This window comes from Marmota monax, unplaced genomic scaffold (genome assembly GCF_021218885.2).
Source record: "Marmota monax isolate L192 unplaced genomic scaffold, Marmota_monax_Labrador192_F-V1.1 WCK01_AAM20220418_F8-fsc00232, whole genome shotgun sequence".
NCBI lineage: Eukaryota > Metazoa > Chordata > Mammalia > Rodentia > Sciuridae > Marmota > Marmota monax.
In genome coordinates this window covers 1,762,427-1,775,279 of record NW_026695232.1, presented here as the reverse complement: position 1 = coordinate 1,775,279, position 12,853 = coordinate 1,762,427, and the positions used below count along the sequence as shown (strand labels likewise).

Here is a 12,853-nt window from a genome sequence, read left to right as displayed (position 1 = left end):
GTTCGATCCTCGGCACCACATAAAAATAAATAAATAAAGGTATTTTGTCCAACTACAATTAAAATATATATTTTTAAAATCTGAACACCATTAGACCTCTATATAGTTTCTACATAATTTAGAGCTTTATGATACATTGATTCTATATACTATTTATCTTCTAATAAACACTATGACTTTCTATTTTTTGTTTTATTTTTCTTGGCTTAAGAAGCCATCATAAGAATGCTTTTCAATTAAAAAAAATAATAATCAATATTGTTAAAATCTTTCCCCGGGTTTAGGTTAATCTTAATTATTCAAGTATGTGCTACCAACTTCTGCATAGTGGTCTGTAGCATCCTCCATTCTTCATCTGCCTGCTTCCACAGAATATTCATGCAGTGCCTCCAGATTTTAGATGGATATCAAATGACTTGTGGTAGTTTCTGTGGATTCTTGATTTTGCCTCTACAAAATAATAATAAAACCTGACCCCATCTCTTAGTTCCAGTTTATTCCATTGATTATGAGGATTCCATTAGGTAGCATTCAATTAATAAGCTATTATGACCCAAACTTAAAATTTAACTTTAATCTGGACTTTAAAATTGAATTGCTTTTCATTTTATCCCTTAACTGATTCCTCATATAATTTCATCATTTAAAATGAGAAAAGAGATGAGAATCTAGTTCCTACAGGCAAATGAATTATTTTAATTTTAAAAAGTATAAACACTTAAACTACAGTAAGCCCTCTCTTTTTTCTTCATTTGCATTACAATACAAATTATTTTTTCCTCGAGAAGTGCTATTTCTAGAGAAGTAATTGCAGCATAAAAAGTTGTCCTCTATAGCTACACTCTGGTCCTTAATATTCTTTTTCCTTATCCCATCTTTTAAGCTAAAATGGGTGGGGTTTGTTTTTTTTAAAAAAAAAGAAAGAAAGAAAGAAATAGACATCAGAACTAAAGTTTTCTGTTACTTCAGCACCACATCTGGGTCTGATCTGTTCATCATTTGTTGATGGAGTTGGCAAAAAAGCCTAATGAATTTTTTGAGAACTATTGTACTACTGTAAGTATATGTTCTTACGTTGATACTTCTGTCTCTCAGCCACCCTTTCCATCCACCTCAGCCAAAAAGAGAAGTACTTCTTGTAATTTTATTCAGTTCAAGAATTGAACTTTATATGAGTAGTACTTGTCTAGATTTTTGAAAAATATTTTCTCAAATAAATACAATTTGTATGCTATTAAGTATAATTTCTATATAATAGATATGTACAGGGTTAAGAAGTTTGACAGATATGTACACTCATGTAACTGCCATCACAACATGTACAACATTTTCTTCACCACAGAAAATTTCTTTGTGGCCCCTTTCTTCCTACCCAACTCCATCTGCTGGCAACTACTGACTTGCTTTCTGTCACTACTGATTATTTTCACCTATTATAGGATTTCATATATGTGAAATCAAACAGTATGTGTATTCTTTAATGCCTGGTTGCTTTCACTCAACACATTTTTTAGATTTATCATGTTGTATGTATCAGTTCATTTCTTTTTATTGCTGAGTAGTATGAATACATCATAAGTTTTTTAACAAGTGTATTAATGAATATCTGAATTGCTTCTGGTTTGGAGCTGCTGTGAATAAATATCGCTTTAATGGGAAGTTATGTACAAGACTGTGTACATAACTGCATTTGTCATGGGTAAATATTTGGGAGTAGAATTGTTGGACATATGTTTCTTGTTTATAAGAAACTGCTGAACTGCTGCCCAGCACAAACCTTTATTTCTTTCTTTTTGTTTGCTAATTTCAGTAATTTTTTATTTATTTTGCATAACTTTGAAATACTAATATTGATACTGGCATTTTTTGATGTATTCAGAGTTCCTCAAGCAAAATGTACAAATATTTAATATGTAATAAGTAAAAAAAATCAAATATATTCTAAAACAAGTAAAACATAAGTTTTAAGAAGTATGAATATTAAACATATATATTTTTTCTGGGATGAGTTTAATTTTATTTATTTATTTTTGCATTACGATTTTTAATACACCTTTATACCACAAACCTTCATTTATTATCACTTGTTTTGCAGACACTTTATAAAACCCAGGTAAAGGAACTTAAAGAAGAAATTGAAGAAAAAAACAGAGAAAATTTAAAGAAGATACAAGAACTACAAAATGAAAAGTATGTCCATTTTGCTTTAGAATAAGAGTCAGTACTACAACAAAGTATTCTTAAATTTAATCTTAAAGATATTGTTTTAGTCAGCTTTTTTTTTTGCCTTGACCAAAAGATCTGACAACAACAATTTCAAAAGAGGAAAATTTTATTTGGGGCTCATGGTTTCGGAGGTCTCAGTGCATAGACAGCTGGCTCCATTGCTTTGAGCCCAAGGTGAGGCAGCATGTCATAGTGGAAGGTGTGACAGAGGAAAGCAGAGACTCCACTCACCATGGATAAAATATGTACCCCAAAGGCACACCCACAGTGACCCATCTTCTCCAGGCAACACCCTACCTGCCTATAGTCACTACCCAGTTAATCCCTATCAGAGGATTAATGTACTGATTATGTTAAGGCTTTTGTAACCCAAGCCTTTCACATATAAGCTTTTTTTTGCATTGTCTCACACATGAGCTTTTGGGGGACACTTTGTCTAAACTATAAACATAGGTTGAGTAGATGTACCATACGTTGAGTAGGTGTACCATTATTTTGATGGGAGTGGTATAACACATTTTACTTGGATAATTGAGAACAAATTAGTCTATGCTGAAATTTACTTTTACAGTGAAGAAGCAGTGTAATAAAGTAATGATGTAGTGGTTGCATAGAAATTCACTGTTTTAGACTGACAAGAAGTTGTTTTCAAGGGTCCGTCAATCTTTAGATGTTTATTTATGTATAGGTAACTCATTCTCTATTTGCAGTCATTATTTTATGTTAGGTGAAGGTTTTTGTCTTCTTAGTATTATGATTTAGGTTAATTTCCATTACATGTATACTTTAGAAGAAGAAAACATGGACTCCAGATCAAGGCCCTGGGTTCAATATCTTAGCAGCACTAAATAAACAAGTAAACCTTTTAAATCTATTTAAGGATAACAACCTCATTTTAGAATTGAACTGAGAGGCCCCAAAAGATAGTGACTCATTTAGCTGGGTCTCATACATAGTTAGAGAGTGTCAGAATGGACTCTGAAACTAATTATCTGATATTATTATATTGTTTCATTTAACCTCCTTTGAAAAAAAATTAAAATTTTTTAAGTAGATCTTTTGGCATGTAGTATTTCCCTTAGTTGTGATTTTGCTGATTCTGTTTCCATGATTAGTCGAACCATTACCTCCTTTGTGTTTCTCACAAATCAGTTGTTAAATCTAGAGCTGCTCTGTCTAGTATGGTAACCACTAGCCACATGTAGTCATTTAAATTTAAATTCATTTATATGAAATTAAACTTTAGTTCCTTAGATGTACTTCCTATGTTTCATAGATACTCAATAGTCACATTAATGCAGATTTAGAATATTTATACCATCTGAAACAGGAATTTGACACCCCTGATCTGGAGGATTAATAGGTTTAAATCTGACTTTTAGAAGGGAGAAGTCTACTTTATATGAAACCTTGCAATGCCTTATTGTCTCTTTGTATTGTTAGCAACCATAGATATTCAATGTTAGATCCTTATCACCTTAGGGAAGTGGAGATGTTCCACTTTTATACTCTTCATTTGTTTTGAGATATGTAAGTTTTTTTGATGCTAGGGATTAAACCCAGGGTGTAATGCATTCTGAGCACATGCTTTACCACTGAGCTACACACCTGACCTCAGAATACATATTTTTTATTTTAAATTCATTTTTAACAATTTTATAAAATAAACTTGGATGAGACTTTTTACTATTTAGCCTTGTTGACTTAATATCATAATGCCTTGGTAGTAATTACTTTTTTTTTATGATTAAGTGGCCTTATTTGAGTTATTAAAATATTTGAAACACAAAATCGACAATGATTTATTACTGAGCTGTTGATCATCATAAAATTGAGCATCACATTAAGTGTCAACATATTAATTTGGCAGCCAAGTGTTAGAGTTAATAATTATAGTCTGATTTAGAAAGCTTCCTTTCCTGGGCAATCCAACAGTAGCCCCATTGTAGAGTCTAATTTGTTAACTGCCATTTGTGTGGTATCCACATTGTAATGTGCAGTCCAAGGTGTGTGCATTCGCTGTGAAAAGAGTCTCTAATTCCCTATATACTATTTTGTTTCATAGGGTTAATATGTTTGCCCTTGTTTTATCTATTTAAGACAAATGTATTGATTATCCCTATTGCTATGCACTGTACTTTGTGCCAACAATATAATTATTAGTAAGTTATGGTTATTTAAGTGCTTAAGAATTGATAGAGGAAACAGATCTAATTAAGGTAAGGCAAAATGCTTTTGAAACACATTGAAGGGGGGATATAGCTCTTCTTAACCATGTGGGATTCAGAGAACATTTCCCAAAAGAGTTAAGAACTAAGTAAAAAATAGAATTTAGCCAGGGAGTGAGGTAACGGAAAAGGGGGACAGTATAGGTAGAAACCAGGCTAATTTGAGTTGAGGAACAGTACATAGTTTAGTTTGTGACAGAAAGGATAAGAGAGATAAATCTGAGTCAGATTATAAATGGCCTTGTGTGTCAAGCTAAGAAGTTTAAAACATTGAAAAGTGAAGAGTTTTATTTTTCTCTGTTTTATATCCCCAACACAACACCTAGATCAGGGTCTTGCAAAGAATTAAGTGTTCACAGTAAGGCATAGTGGTGCCCACCAGTAGTACCAGCTACTCAGGAGGCAGAGGCAATAGGATCACTTGAACCCAGGAGTTTGAGAACAGCTTGGATAAACATAGTGAGACCCTCTCCTGCCTCAAAAATTTTTTCATAAATATAAAATGAATAAATGAAAATTCTAAGCCAAGAACTGACAAGTATTTTAGAAAGTTCACTCTGATTAAAGAGTGGAGAAGAGATTGGGCTAGAGCAAAACAGTGTAGATAAAGGGAATCAATTATACAACCACTGGAATAATCTAGATATGAAATCATAGTGGAAATTGGCAGTAGGAAGAGAGGAAAGCATATGGAAAGAAATGGGAAGTAGAAGTAGGATTTGGAGATTTAGAGAGATGGTAGGAGTAAAGTTTAGGAAAAATTTCAGGCCAACTCTTCAAGTTTGTTACTAGAACAGTTGAATTGATAGTAATTCCTGAATTAAAAGAATGTCGAGTTTGGGAATTGAGGGATTATTTTAATGTCAGGTCTGTAGACTTTGAGGTGCTTTGGGATATCCAAATAGAAATGAAAACCTGGGCTTTTGGGCTTATTGCTGTAGAATTCAGAGGAAAGATAGGGACTTAAGGCTGATTTGATAAATTGCATATGAAGTCACTAAGATAATTGAGAATTATTAATGTGATGGTGTATCTCACAATCTATAAACTCATGAACCTTGAAACCATACGTGTACCTGAGCTGAAGTTAGCTAAATACATATATATTCATTGTGTGAGTTGTGAGAATTATAAGAAACTTTAGAGACAGGGTCTCACTGAGTTGCTTAGCTCCTTGCCATTGCTGAGCTGGCTTTGAACTCTAGATCTTCCTGTCTCAGCCTCCTGAGCCACTGGGATTACAGCCGTGCACCACCATGCCTGGCTACAAGATCTTCTGATTTTTCAAGAGAAGCCAGGAATCTGGATTTTTATGTTAAATAGTGACCTAGATTATAAACACTTTTGTGGACACTTATTCCTTCCAAATTATAACCCCAAGTATAGGATCAGAAGACACAGGGTTAAGGAAGAACTTATTGATCTTGTACTTTTCAGAATGAACAGAGGTAGAAAAAGTAAAAAATCAGTAATAATACACGAGAAAGTCAGAGGCGGGTAGTACAAAAGCTAAGGGAATTGAATATTTTAAGAAAGAGAAAATGGTTTAAATGCCAGCTGTTCAAAAGGTCAAGGAATAAATAAATAGTCCATTATATTTGTACCAAGATTGATTGTTAACTTGATGAGACCAATTACTAAATTGTGATGAGAATAGATACTAAAGTCAAAGAATGCATGGAAAGGGTAGAAATAGAGATAGAGTATATACAACACTCACGTTGATTTTCTTAGTATTCAACAAACCTGTCATTCTGGACTTGTTCTTCCCCCTGCCCAGAACATTTTCCTCTAAATGACCACATGGCTTGCCGTTTAACCCTCTTCAGTCTAGGTCTAAACATCATCTCAAAGAGACCTTCCCTGATTACGCTTTCCGAAATTCCAGTCATCCCATGCAATCCCATTTCCTTGCTGCTCAATTCACGTGTCATTTCCTATTTTATTTTTCTTTGTAGTACTTATCTCCCTCATATATTATGGTTTTGCTTAATTACTTTTCTCATTTGTTGTTTTTCTTTCCACTAAAACTTCAGCCTCATACCTATGCAACAGAGCTTTTTTCTTAGTTCTGATTCATTCGTATAGGCCCAGCACCTACAAATGTACCTGCAACATTACAGTATTCAGTAAATCTTTTTTAAATTAAAAAATTCAGTGCTGGGGGCTGGGGTTGTGGCTCAGCGGTAGAGGGCTCGCCTAGCACATACGAGGCTCTGGGTTCGATCCTCAGCACCACATAAAAATAAATAAATAAACAAAATAAAGGTGTTATGTCCAACTATAGCTAAAAAATAAAATTAAAAAAAATAAATTCAGTGTTGGGCATGTAGGTCCATGGTAGAGAGCTTGCCTAGTAAGTGCAAGCCCCTATATTGTATCCCCAGTACCATTTAAGGGGGGAAGAAGAAACATTCAAGAGATGTGACTGTTAAGACAAAATGTAGCAGTAGCTGGAGGAGAATGGGAGAATGTGAAGGGAAGCCCCCCCTTTTTTAGAGGTAGCATTAATTTGAGCATGTGTAAATGGAGTATGGGAAAAGTTGCACATGCATTCATTCAAATAAATAAAATATTTGAGTACTTTCCATGGGCCAGAGAATTTTCCAGGCATTATAATTAAGAAGAATGGAATTATTGATAATTTAAGTTCTTTGAGAAGACAGGAGAATAAAGGTGAGAATGACTTTAAATATTAATAAAGATAGGTCCTTCACCATTAAGAGTTACAAAGAAGTCTTGGTGTATATAGATGAAGATAATTTTACCCTGAACCATTTCATTCTTTGCTGTGCAATTTCATGACCAAGTATAGAAATATATTCTAGGATAAAAACATTTTTTGGCATTTTGAATTATAACTTAGATATTTCTTATGTGAATTTAATGCAAAACAATAACCCCAGATAAGAATATCATGTACCTGAAGCAATGTTTTCTTTTTCTAATGTACTCACTCTTCTTTAACTAGTATTTTGTATCTTCTTCTCCTCAAATGCAACTTCTCATCCTCAGTTAATGACCTTATTTCCTAGAAGTGAGGAGAAAACATCTGTTCCCTCCTACCACCATAGCATTACAAATAAACTTTTTACTTGTTTTACTTGTTATTCCCTCTGCCTGAAGTACTGTATTCCCAAATAACCTGCATTGCTATTCATGTCTCTTCTCTAATGTAATCTTAACAGAGTGGTCTTCTCAATTACTTGTATGATAAAATTGTGATCACATTCACAACTTTTTCCACATTTTATCTAATTTTATTCCCTATGATATACTACATATTACTTGTTCATTTTTTAAATTGTATGACTCCACTAATATATGCTTCCTGAAAGCAGGAATTTTATTAGTACTGTATGCCTTAATTCACAGAACAGTATTTGGCACATAGTAAACATTCAGATAAATAGTTGTTGGGTAAATGAATGAATATTTTTTCTGTATATGTGAATACTATATGTCTCCCTCCTTATATGTGAATACTATATGTCTCCCTCCTTAGTTTTAAGGCAGAAAAATTGATTTCTAATATTAGTTAACTTATTAGAAAAGTTGCCTTGTTAGAAAATAAAGGTACAGAATCATTTGTTCAGAAAACATTTATTGAGTCCCTGTGGTATACAAGGAGGATGTAATGGTAAACAAGGTAATTTATCCAAGAGAGTTTCTTTGGGAAGAACAAGCTAAAAGATTTTAAAGTGTAATTTCCAAAAAGCATTTCCAAATGTTTCATAGTAGATCACAAACCTATGTCTTTATAATCTTCTTGAATTGCATTTAAAAGAGATGTCATAAATAATTTAATTTAGCCCTTCCATTTTATAGAGTTGATAAATTGAGCTCCAGGAAGTATAGGGAACTCTCCCAATGATCCTCCCAATTAGTGATAAGGATAAAGATCCAGGTCTGGCATCCCAATTTGCCAGCCAGTGACTTTTCCATGTGCTTTACTATCTTCTATTTCAAATCCACAATAAATTCCTATTTAAAAATAGATGGGTCAGGTGTGGTAGCACATGCCTGTAATCCCAGCTGCAGGGAGCGGGGGTTGCTGAGGTAGGAGGATTGTGAGTTCAAGCCAGCTTCAGTAAAGTGAGGTGCTAAGCAGCAACTCAATCTCTAAATAAAATAAAATACCAAAAAAAAAAAAAAAATAGGGCTGGGATGTGGCTCAGTGGTCAGTGCCCCTGAGTTCAATCCCTAGTACCAAAAAAAAAGTAGATAGCTTGAGAGGTTAAATTCATTACTTCTAAGATTAACATTAAACAGAGATGAGAGGTGGGAGGGAAAGGGAGAGAAAAGGGAAATTGCATGGAAATGGAAGGAGACCCTCAGGGTTATACAAAAGAACATACAAGAGGAAATGAGGGGAAAGGGAAAAATAATACAAGGGGGAGAAATGAAGGTCAGTAGAGGGGGTAGAGAGAGAAGAGGGGAGGGGAGGGGAGGGGGGATAGTAGAGGATAGGAAAGGTAGCAGAACACGACAGTCACTAGTATGGCAATATGTAAATCAATGGATGTGTAATTGATGTGATTCTGCAATCTGTATATGGGCTAAAAATGGGAGTTCATAACCCACTTGAAGCAAAGTGTGAAAGATGATATATCAAGAACTATGTAATGTTTTGAACAACCAACAATAAAAAAAAAAAATTCATTACTTCTATAGAACATTTGCAGCAGATTTAAAAGTTTACTTTAATCAATAAAATCTTTAGTTCTTTTTTATCATTTAAAGATATTTGTGTTTTTAAACATGTGATTAAGTTGGGAGAATTATCCATTTTTCTTAAAAATTTGTTGCAGAGAAACCCTTTCTACTCAGTTGGATCTAGCAGAAACAAAAGCTGAGTCTGAGCAATTGGCTCGAGGACTTCTGGAAGAACAGTATTTTGAATTGACCCAAGAAAGCAAGAAAGCTGCTTCAAGAAATAGACAAGAGATCACAGATAAAGATCACGCTGTTAGTCGGGTAAGTGTGATAGGTAAAGTATCTGTAGATTAAAATTGATGTAAATCAAAATAGGTTACATATAAAGCATTAAAGGAAATATGTGTGTACGCATAGTTACATTTTATACATAGTGATTATTCTATACTCATGTATAAGATTATTCAATCCAAAACAGTACTGGGCTTTTTTTTTTTTTTCCTAACTATAAAACTTATAGGTTTATTTGTAATACATTAAAACTGATTTTACGAGGCAGAATTCTTTGAAGTTCAGAGAAATCAACTTGGGATGAAAAATTCTTTGTGGATAATATATGAATCCATTATAAGAAAATCAGTATTATAATTACCTATTCCTGAGTTTTATATATAGTCTTTATAGAATTATGGGACTAAAGTAGGAGTTAAAAAGATTTTTCTTGTTTTGAAGTCGTCTACATGTGCTCTGGTTTAAGCAGTCCTGGGTTCAAATCCTGACTTTACCCCCAAGAAGTTATGTGATCTTGGCAAGTTGCTTTAATTTCTCTAAGCTTTAGTTTCCTTATGTATAAAACAGAAATAATACCCATTCTATATGATTTTTATGAGGATTAAATGAATGATAAATAAATATATTACTTAAATAATCAATCAATATTTATTGTCATTTTCATCATCATTATTCAGATGAAGAAACTGAGGCCCAGAAGGCTAATTACTTACCCAAGATCACATAGTAGATTAATGGTAGAGCTAGAACTGTACAAAGATTTCCTAATTTGCAGCCTAGTTCTCTTTCTATTATGCTTTTTTCCTTTTATTTCTATATATGCATATACTGAAATAAATTTTGGAAACTAATACCTAGAATTTATTTATGTCCACATATCTTAAACTGGAAACTAGGTATTTTCTGTAGTTTGTGATGTCTGACCTGTCCTCATCTATGGAAAATGTAAAATATTATCTTTAAGGTTTTAGCTTTAAATATAAGAGGAGCAAAGAGTCTGAGCAGTTGACTTGAGGACTTCTGGAAGAACAGTATTTTGAATTGACCCAAGAAAGCTGCTTCAAGAAATAGACAAGAGATTACAGATAAAGATCACACTGTTAGCTTAAATCTTTGTATGCTTTGTTTAGCTTGAAGAAACGAACAGCATGCTAACCAAAGATATTGAATTATTAAGAAAAGAAAATGAAGAGCTAACTGATAAAATGAGGAAGGCAGAGGAAGGTATGTAGGGTTTTTTTTTAATCATAATATTAAATTCAGTGACTACCTGTTTATGTTATCTGTTTGGTTTTTGAAATATGTTTTCATATATTAAATAACTTCGATAGCCCTAAGAACTCTCTTAATGAATTTATAGGAAATTATCATATAATGCATAGTAATTTGAATAATTGAGGACAATGTTAATTTGAAATGCAGAAATTAAATTATTTAATGCTATACAATAACATTTTGTATAATTTGCTGGCAGAATATAAATTGAAGAAGGAGGAGGAGATCAATAATCTTAAGGCTACTTTTGAGAAGAATATCAATACAGAACGAACCCTTAAAACACAGGTATACATGTTTTCAACCTTTTCTATGGGTTTGTATTTGAGTATCATATTTTGGGGAAGTTAATAATTACTCCTTATACGCTTTTTCTTAAAACTACAGTAATAAGGTTCAAGTTTTTCATTTGAAAAATAATGTTTTCTCTTCCCACTAAATATAGATGACCTATTTGGGAAATAGAACTTTAATTTTAAAAGCTAGTTTGTCTAGCAGTTTGTTTAGTTAGAATGTGTTTAAACTGTATTGAAGACCTGTTGTTAATAATAGGAAAACATGAAGAGAAGACACAGTATTGAAAACAAGAGAGAAGATGTGGGAATAAAAAATAAACTGTAGGGGTGCATGTATAATTTTGCTTTGAATTTAATGATGGCTGTAGTTAAGATTTTTGTCCATTAAAACTACATCTTATGGCTGGGGTTGTGGCTTAGAGGTAGAGCGCTCACCTAGCATTGCCTGAGGCACTGAGTTCCATCCTCATCACCACATAAAAATAAAAATATAAGATATTGTGTCCACCTATAACTAAAAAATAAAGATTTTTTTAAAAACCACATCTTATTATTTTATAGTTATCCAATAATTCAAATTCTTTATAACCTATTAAGTATTTCATTTGATTTTTTATAATTAAATTTTTTTCTCCTTTTAATTAAATGATCATAGAGTCCCCTTAACACTAATATGCTTTCTCTCTCTTCAGTGCTTCATGTTGCAACTAAAGGAATGTTTCAGAAATGCATTTAATAGATTTTGAAAATCCTTCACTGCAAATTTCATACCAATTCTTACCTTTATACCACGACAAAAATCATGAAGGAGGGGGCTGGGGCTGGGGCTCAGTGGTAGAGCGCTCGCCTAGCACATGTGTGGCCTGGGTTCGATCCTTAGCACCACATATAAATAAATAAAAATAAACATATTTTAAAAAATGGAGATCTGAAACTAGATAGAATTTTTAAAAATTCACAAAAAAGTCATGAAGGAAAAGATTAACATTTATGTAAAATTTCAAGTGTCTGTAGAGCTCAGTTATCTTTTTGACAGAGTTAAACAAGACATAACTCCTCAGTTGTCAAGAACGTAGGGAAAATTCATTCATATACTATTTGAGGAATTAAAATATAAGAATAATTTAATAGACTAAAGCATTATTATGCATAAATCTTTCACCCAGTGTTTCACATTTAAGAATTTATTCTACTTAAATGCTTAAAAGAAATAAATTTTTAAACTATTTTTAGAATTGGGTGTGGTGGCACAGCCCTGTAATCCCAGGGGCTCAAGAGACTCAGGAAGGAGGATTCTGAGTTCAAAGCCAGCATCAGCAAACCTGAAGCACTAAGCAACCCAATGAGACCCTGTCTCTAAATAAAATACCAAAAAAAGGGCTGGGGATGTGGCTCAGTGAGTTCAATCCTTGGTGGCCCTCCAGCCCCGCCCCCTGCAGAAAAATTTAGTTGTAGACGGACACAATATCTTTATTTATTTATTTATTTATTTATTTTTGTGGTGCTGAGTATTGAACCCAATGCCTTGTGCTTGGCAAGCACTCTACCACTGAGCTATCACCCCAACCCTAAAAGAAATACATTTTAAAAATGCTTAAAAGAAATAAATAAAAAAGTAATTACTGCTTTTTTTTTTTTTTTTTTTTTGGTATTGGAAATGAATCCAAGTGCGCTTTAACCTCTAAACCTCATCCCAGACTTTTTTGTGTGTATTTAGACATAGTCTCACTGAGTTACTTAGGGCCTCAATAAGTTGCTGAGGCTGGCTTTGAACTCTCGATCCTCCTGCCTCAGCCTCCCACCCCACTGCTATTACAGGCATGCGCCACCACACTCGGTCACTGTATCATTTTTTAATAGTGAAAATATAAAAATAACACA

The 12,853-nt window shown here is 33.2% G+C and overlaps 1 protein-coding gene across 3 annotated transcripts in view; it reads left to right on the top strand.

The window, feature by feature from the left end:
- Rock1 (Rho associated coiled-coil containing protein kinase 1) overlaps positions 1-12,853 on the top strand; it is a 151,777-nt gene that overhangs the window by 120,169 nt on the left and 18,755 nt on the right. For all 3 annotated transcript variants that reach the window (XM_046438524.2, XM_046438523.2, XM_058577089.1), the window contains 4 exons: positions 2,096-2,190; positions 9,266-9,431; positions 10,532-10,625; positions 10,876-10,964. In XM_046438524.2, coding sequence (XP_046294480.1) covers positions 2,096-2,190; positions 9,266-9,431; positions 10,532-10,625; positions 10,876-10,964 — 444 coding nt within the window. The remainder of the gene's footprint in view (positions 1-2,095; positions 2,191-9,265; positions 9,432-10,531; positions 10,626-10,875; positions 10,965-12,853) is intronic.